An 8,751-nucleotide genomic window follows, 5' to 3' on the forward strand; every position below is an offset into this window, starting at 1 on the left:
GCGTCGGCACCTTCTCGCCGCGGCGACTTTGCGACCGGCGGCAAGCTCTGTTTCCGGTCTTCTTCTTCTTCTTCTTCTTCTTCGTCTTCTTCTGCTGCTGCGTTAAAGTACAGTTCTGCAGGTTTGCGTGCCACGAAGAAGACGCAGTCGTAGACGTATCTCAGCATCGAGCGGTCGTTCTCCGTGTACGACGTCTGGACCGACGGCTTCTCCCCTGCAGGGGACATGCAAGGTCAGGGCTGGGGGGGGGGGGGTCTGGGTGTGTGTGTGTGTCTGTGTCTGTCTGTCTGTCTCTATGTGTGCATGTGTGTGTGTGTGTGTGTGTGTGTGTCTCTCTATATGTGTGTGTGTGTGTGTATGTGTCTGTCTCTATGTGTGGGTGTGCGTGTGTGTCTGTCTATATGTGTGTGTGTGTGTGTGTCTGTCTCTATATGTGTGTGTGTGTGTGTGGGTGTGTGTCGTTATTATGTGGTGTGTGTGTGTCTGTCTCTATGTGTGCGTGTGTGTGTGCGTGTGTGTCGGTCTCTATGTGTGGTGGTGTGTGCGAGTGTGTATATGTGTGTGTGGTTGGTGTATGTCTCATGTGTGCGTGCGTGCGTGTGTGTGCGTGTGTGTGTGCGTGTGTGTTATGGTGTGTGTGTGTGTGTTTGTCTGTCTCTATGTGTGCGTGCTGTGCGTGTGTGTGCGTGTGTGTGTGCGTGTGTGTCTATGTGTGTGTGTGTGTGTTTGTCTGTCTCTATGTGTGCGTGCGTGCGTGTGTGTGCGTGTGTGTGTGTGCCTTTCATTTAATGTGCGTTCAAGTTCATCATAATGTACAGTTGTGGTCAAAAGTGTACATACACTTGTAGAAAATCACAATGTTATGGCTGTCTTGAGTCTTCAATAAGTTCTACAACTCTTATTTTTCTGTGATAGAGTGATCGGAACACATACATGTTTGTCACAAAAAACAGTCATAAAGTTTGGTTCTTTCATAAATTTATTATGGGTCTGCTGAAAATGTCACCAAATCTGCTGGGTCAAAAATATACATACAGCAACAAAATATGTCAATTTTGGTGATGTAGCGAGTTGTGTCAATCAAATTAGCTTCATGTCATGGCCTCTTCACTTTTCTAAGTGATTCTGATTGACTACAGCTGTTGACTTCTCATGAGCCCATTTAAATAGGGCTCATTTGACCCAGTGATTAGACTCAGCTACAAAAGCTACAATGGGAAAGTCAAAGGAATCAGTGTGGATCTGAAAAAGCGAATTATTGACTTGAACAAGTCAGGGAGGAAGTCTTGGAGCCATTTCAAAGCAGCTACAGGTCCCAAGAGCAACTGTGCAACAACTTATACGCAAGTATAAAGTGCATGGAACAGTTGGTCACTGCCACGATCAGGAAGAAAACGCAAGCTATCACATGCTGCCGAGAGGAGATTGGTCAGGATGGTCAAGAGTCAACCAAGAATCACCAAGAAGCAGGTCTGCAAGGATTTGGAAGCTGATGGAACACAGGTGTCAGTCTCCACAGTCAGCGTGGTTTTACATCGCCATGGACTGAGAGGCTGCCGTGCAAGAAAGAAGCCCTGCTCCAGAAAAGGCACCCTTAAGACTCGGCTGAAGTTTGCTGCTGATCACATGGACAAAGATAAAACCTTCTGGAGAAAAGTTCTCTGGTCAGACGAAACAAAATTGAGCTGGTTGGCCACAGCACCCAGCAATATGTTTGGAGGAGGAAAAGGTGAGGCCTTTAATCCAGGAACACCATGCCTACTGTCAAGCATGGTGGTGGTAGTATGCTCTGGGGAGTTTTGCTGCAGTGGAACTGGTTCTTTGCAGAAAGTAAATGGGATAATGAAGAGGAGGATTACCTCCAAATTCTGCAGGAAAACTTAAAACCATCAGCCGAAGGTTGGGTCTTGGGCGCAGGTGGGTGTTCCAACAAGACAATGACCCAAAACACACATCAAAAGTGGTAAAGGAATGGCTAAACCAGGCTAGAATTAAGGTTTTAGAATGGCCTTCCAAAGTCCTGACTTAAACCCCATGAGAACATGGACAGTGCTAAAGAAACAGGTTCATGCAAGAAAACCATCACATTTAGCTGAACTGCACCAATTCTGTCAAGAAGAGTGGTCAAACATTCGACCTGAAGCTTGCAGGACCTTGTGGATGGTACCAAAAGCGCCTAGTTGCTGTGAAAATGGCCAAGGGACATGTAACCAAATACTAAGTTGCTGTATGTATATTTTGACCAGCAGATTTGGTGCCATTTTCAGCAGACCCATAATAAATTTATGAAAGAACCAAACTTTATGACTGTTTTTTGTGACAAACATGTATGTGTTCCGATCACTCTATCACAGAAAAATAAGAGTTGTAGAACTTATTGAAGACTCAAGACAGCCATAACATTGTGATTTTCTACAAGTGTATGTACACTTTTGACCACAACTGTACATTTCTACCAATTTCATTTAACAGATTCAACAATATGGACTGCAGAGCATGCTGGGAAACGCCGGCCTCTCAGCTGATTGGTTCAGAATCGACTCAGCATGATGACGTTTTATATAAACCTTTCATTGATTTTGAATCAAAAGGGATTTTAACTATTAGTCTGATTTAAAGGCTCATTCTGCCGAGAACTCACGTTCTCCAGCCTGTGGGTATGACATCAGCAACAGAGCCCCTGTGGAGCATCTAACAGCTGTTCTGTCATAATTAAAACAGCTGGAGACTGCGTACCAGCTGATATTTGGGTCTGATGAAATGTTATTAAGTCAGATTCAGACCTCAGTGTTTCTGTGACTTCCTTTTCAACCTGAAGGCGGCAGGAAACTGTCTGACTTAGTTTATATGAATAAATTAAACATAAAAGTCCCTGCCTTACCTCTATGTGGAAGCCGAAGTTAACGATCGCGGTCCGGATGTCTTCGTAGCTAAGTTCCACTGAGAGCTCATTGGCCATGTTCTCAAAGTGGTACAGCAGTGGACCTGGAGGACCCAAACCATCATTATTAAAACCATACTTGCTTTAGAAAAGGAAAGACCAACCCCACAACGCTTATAAACATCTGCATGGTCACCCAACAAACATCTGACACACCTATCCATCACAGGCAGACAAACCCACCAGACTCCATGTAAATAATCACTACTTTTATCATCATAAAACACACTTCATTCAAAGTGGACAGAAACTAAATAAAACTACCAAAAGCCGTCTTGGTTCATCTTTCCACTGTTCCAACAATCACCACTCTGGTCTGGTTGGAATAAACTCATAATTCACCCATTTACATGTGGAGATAAACTGCTCTATACACACTAAAAGTAGTGGTTATTTACATGGAGTCTGGTGGAGATATGCTGCTCTATACACGCTAAAAGTAGTGATTATTTACATGGAGTCTGGTGGAGATATGCTGCTCTATACACACTAAAAGTAGTGGTTATTTACATGGAGTCTGGTGGAGATATGCTGCTCTATACACGCTAAAAGTAGTGATTATTTACATGGAGTCTGGTGGAGATATGCTGCTCTATACACGCTAAAAGTAGTGATTATTTACATGGAGTCTGGTGGAGATATGCTCCTCTATACACGCTAAAAGTAGTGATTATTTACATGGAGTCTGGTGGGTTTGGTGATGGTGATTTCTGTTTCATGTTAAACTAAAGGATCTACTCTTTAACCAAAAGGTCTATCTCTGTAGGGATCCATCCCATAATGTTGATACGCTTAGAATAATAATTTGAGTCTGGCAGCAACAACACAACTTTTAATGAACACTGACTTATGCTGAACATCTGTCCTGTAGGGTAACATTACAGCTTGTTTCTCCCTGATGATGAACATCTGTCCTGTAGGGTAACATTACAGCTTGTTTCTACCTGATGATGAACATCTGTCCTGTAGGGTAACATCACAGCTTGTTTCTACCTGATGATGAACATCTGTCCTGTAGGGTAACATTACAGCTTGTTTCTCCCTGATGATGAACATCTGTCCTGTAGGGTAACATTACAGCTTGTTTCTCCTGATGAACATCTGTCCTGTAGGGTAACATCACAGCTTGTTTCTCCCTGATGATGAACATCTGTCCTGTAGGGTAACATTACAGCTTGTTTCTACCTGATGAACATCTGTCCTGTAGGGTAACATTACAGCTTGTTTATCCCTGATGATGAACATCTGTCCTGTAGGGTAACATTACAGCTTGTTTCTACCTGATGATGAACATCTGTCCTGTAGGGTAACATCACAGCTTGTTTCTACCTGATGATGAACATCTGTCCTGTAGGGTAACATCACAGCTTGTTTCTACCTGATGATGAACATCTGTCCTGTAGGGTAACATCACAGCTTGTTTCTACCTGATGATGAACATCTGTCCTGTAGGGTAACATTACAGCTTGTTTTTCCCTGATGATGAACATCTGTCCTGTAGGGTAACATTACAGCTTGTTTCTCCCTGACGATGAACATCTGTCCTGTAGGGTAACATTACAGCTTGTTTCTACCTGATGCTGAACATCTGTCTGTAGGGTAACATTACAGCTTGTTTCTACCTGATACTGACATCTGTCCTGTAGGGTAACATTACAGCTTGTTTCTACCTGATGAACATCTGTCCTGTAGGGTAACATTACAGCTTGTTTCTACCTGATGAACACCTGTCCTGTAGGGTAACATACAGCGTTTCTTGTCCCTGATGATGAACATCTGTCCTGTACGGTAACATTACAGCTTGTTCCACCTGATGATGAACATCTGTCCTGTAGGGTAACATTACAGCTTGTTTCTCCCTGATGATGAACATCTGTCCTGTAGGGTAACATTACAGCTGTTTCTCCTGATGATGAACATCTGTCCTGTAGGGTAACATACAGCTTGTTTCTCCTGATGATGAACATCTGTCCTGTAGGGTAACATTACAGCTTGTTTCTACCTGATGAACATCTGTCCTGTAGGGTAACATTGCAGCTTGTTCTACCTGATGATGAACATCTGTCCTGTAGGGTAACATTACAGCTTGTTTCTCCCTGATGATGAACATCTGTCCTGTAGGGTAACATTACAGCTTGTTTCTCCCTGATGATGAACATCTGTCCTGTAGGGTAACATTACAGCTTGTTTCTCCTGATGATGAACATCTGTCCTGTAGGGTAACATTACAGCTTGTTTCTACCTGATGAACATCTGTCCTGTAGGTAACATTACAGCTTGTTTCTCCTGATGATGAACATCTGTCCTGTAGGGTAACATTGCAGCTTGTTTCTCCCTGATGATGAACATCTGTCCTGTAGGGTAACATTGCAGCTTGTTTCTCCCTGATGATGAAATCTGTCCTGTAGGGTAACATTACAGCTTGTTTCTACCTGATGATGAACATCTGTCCTGTAGGGTAACATTACAGCTTGTTTCTCCCTGATGATGAACATCTGTCCTGTAGGGTAACATTGCAGCTTGTTCTCCCTGATGATGAACATCTGTCCTGTAGGGTAACATTACAGCTTGTTTCTCCCTGATGAGACATCTGTCCTGTAGGGTAACATTACAGCTTGTTTCTCCCTGATGATGAACATCTGTCCTGTAGGGTAACATTACAGCTTGTTTCTCCCTGATGATGAACATCTGTCCTGTAGGGTAACATTGCAGCTGTTTCTCCCTGATGAACATCTGTCCTGTAGGGTAACATTACAGCTTGTTTCTCCCTGATGATGAACATCTGTCCTGTAGGGTAACATTACAGCTTGTTTCTCCCTGATGATGAACATCTGTCCTGTAGGGTAACATTACAGCTTGTTTCTACCTGATGATGAACATCTGTCCTGTAGGGTAACATTACAGCTTGTTTCTCCTGATGAACATCTGTCCTGTAGGGTAACATTACAGCTTGGTTCTCCCTGATGAACATCTGTCCTGTAGGGTAATTACAGCTTGTCTCCCTGATGATGAACATCTGTCCTGTAGGGAACATTACAGCTTGTTTCTCCCTGATGATGAACATCTGTCCTGTAGGGTAACATTACAGCTTGTTTCTCCCTGATGCTGAACATCTGTCCTGTAGGGTAACATTACAGCTTGTTTCTAACCTGATGATGAACATGTCCTGTAGGGTAACATTACAGCTTGTTTCTCCCTGATGAACATCTGTCCTGTAGGGTAACATTACAGCTTGTTTCTACCTGATGATGAACATCTGTCCTGTAGGGTAACATTACAGCTTGTTTCTACCTGATGATGAACATCTGTCCTGTAGGGTAACATTACAGCTTGTTTCTACCTGATGATGAACATCTGTCCTGTAGGGTAACATTACAGCTTGTTCTACCTGATGATGAACATCTGTCCTGTAGGGTAACATTACAGCTTGTTTCTACCTGATGATGAACATCTGTCCTGTAGGTAACATTACAGCTTGTTTCTCCCTGATGAACATCTGTCCTGTAGGGTAACATTACAGCTTGTTTTCTACCTGATGATGAACATCTGTCCTGTAGGGTAACATTACAGCTTGTTTCTACCTGATGATGAACATCTGTCCTGTAGGGTAACATTACAGCTTGTTTTCTCTGAGATGAACATCTGTCCTGTAGGTAACATTACAGCTTGTTTCTACCTGATGATGAACATCTGTCCTGTAGGGAACATTACAGCTTGTTTCTACCTGATGATGAACATCTGTTGTAGGGTAACATTACAGCTTGTTTCTACCTGATGATGAACATCTGTCCTGTAGGTAACATTACAGCTGTTTTCTCCCTGATGAACATCTGTCCTGTAGGGTAACATTACAGCTGTTTCTACCTGATGATGACATCTGTCCTGTAGGGTAACATTACAGCTTGTTTCTACCTGATGATGAACATCTGTCCTGTAGGGTAACATTACAGCTTGTTTCTACCTGATGATGAACATCTGTCCTGTAGGGTAACATTACAGCTTGTTTCTACCTGATGCTGATGAACATCTGTCCTGTAGGGTAACATTACAGCTTGTTTCTACCTGATGATGAACATCTGTCCTGTAGGGTAACATTACAGCTTGTTTCTCCCTGATGAACATCTGTCCTGTAGGGTAACATTACAGCTTGTTTCTACCTGATGATGAACATCTGTCCTGTAGGGTAACATTACAGCTTGTTTCTCCCTGATGATGACATCTGCTGTAGGGTAACATTACAGCTTGTTTCTACCTGATGATGAACATCTGTCCTGTAGGGTAACATTACAGCTTGTTTCTCCCTGATGATGAACATCTGTCCTGTAGGGTAACATTACAGCTTGTTTCTACCTGATGATGAACATCTGTCCTGTAGGGTAACATTACAGCTTGTTTCTACCTGATGATGAACATCTGTCCTGTAGGGTAACATTACAGCTTGTTTCTACCTGATGATGAACATCTGTCCTGTAGGGTAACATTGCAGCTTGTTTCTCCCTGACTCACCCAGGTTGATCCAGACTCCTCCGGGTTTAAGGATCTTCCAGATCGTCTCCACGTACTCGATGACGTTGTGAGCCGTGTCGATGAAGAAGCAGGTCGCCACGCAGTCCCAGGAATCTGAGCCAGACACACAACCTGTCAATCAAGGTCGCTACGGCGCACAACTCACCGATAAACCGTTTGAGAGACACATGCTGTTATCAAAATGACGATACGTACTTTTAAGAGCCCGACCGATATTGGCTTTTTTTTTTTTTTTTTATAAAATCGGTATTTATAATGAGAGAGAAAAAAAAAACGTCTGTTCGAAATATTTTGATGTTCTGTTGTGACGATAAAAGAAATCATCATCATATTATTTTAGGGAGAATTCATAAATAACTACAAATAACGGATGTTAGGGAAATCTGATTTGTTACGTGTCTCCGGATTCGGCCGATATATCGGAATATCTACATTTTAATTAACTAAATATTCGTATCATATCAGCCTAAAAAAAAATCCTTCATCGGCCGGGCTGTACTACGTTTTCTCTGATTAACATTAAAAAGGTTTGCATAATAATGCAATAATATTATCCTGATCACTCTAAACAAGAGAACCATGGTCTGTCCTTGTGAAAGGCCCAGGATGTTGGGGGGGGGGGCTTCCTGTCCTATTCTGTAGTAGCAAACTGTCTCCTGGTGGATTTTAACCTGTATTCATGAAAAAAGAAAAAAGATGATACATACTTTCTACAGTCCGACCGATATATCGGGCCTTTTTTTCTGTATCGGTATTTATAATTTCAGTCGATTTTTCCATTTTCATACTGTACATTAGCAGCATTTGATATCTGATGATAAATCAATGACAGCAGAGTCCGTCCACCAGAGGGCGCTCTGCAGCGTCTGTCCTGTGTAGAGTGTCTTCTGATTACTACGCGTGTATTTTAACCTGGATTTAGGTGGTTTTTTTGCTTCTTCTTCCCGCCGCGGTCTAAAATCATCCGGCCAAAGGACCGCGGCTGGAAGTTAGCCGACGGGCAAACACAGAAACGCTGATTAATGGGTTCTGTCCTTTAGAAATACTAATACTAATTTGTTGCCTTTTGACGATTAGTCTCCTTTTCAGAGTGTGATCCAGACAATATTTAAATGTAAGTTTTTGCCCTTTTTTCATTGCATGCAGCTTCCACTGACCTGAGTCCCGGTAGACCTCCACGAAGTCCCCGGCTACCATGGAGAAGTCTGCGTCCAGCGGTAAGCTCTGGGGGTTGATGTCGGGGAAGATGATTGGTCGGGTTTGGTCGGAGGATTTCTTGTTGT

General features: G+C 42.8%; 1 protein-coding gene across 1 annotated transcript; it reads right to left on the minus strand.

Moving 5' to 3' along the window:
* Positions 1–5: 5 nt before the first annotated feature.
* Positions 6–8,745, minus strand: carnmt1 (carnosine N-methyltransferase 1; the record flags this gene model as incomplete). The annotated part of the gene is made up of 4 exons (XM_032510578.1): positions 8,626–8,745; positions 7,448–7,561; positions 2,880–2,985; positions 6–213 (listed from the first exon to the last, which is right to left on the minus strand). Coding segments are annotated over exons 1-4 (468 nt in total), but the record flags the coding sequence as incomplete, so codon positions are not given.
* Positions 8,746–8,751: the final 6 nt, after the last annotated feature.

This window comes from Etheostoma spectabile, unplaced genomic scaffold (genome assembly GCF_008692095.1).
Source record: "Etheostoma spectabile isolate EspeVRDwgs_2016 unplaced genomic scaffold, UIUC_Espe_1.0 scaffold00570050, whole genome shotgun sequence".
NCBI classification, from domain to species: domain Eukaryota; kingdom Metazoa; phylum Chordata; class Actinopteri; order Perciformes; family Percidae; genus Etheostoma; species Etheostoma spectabile.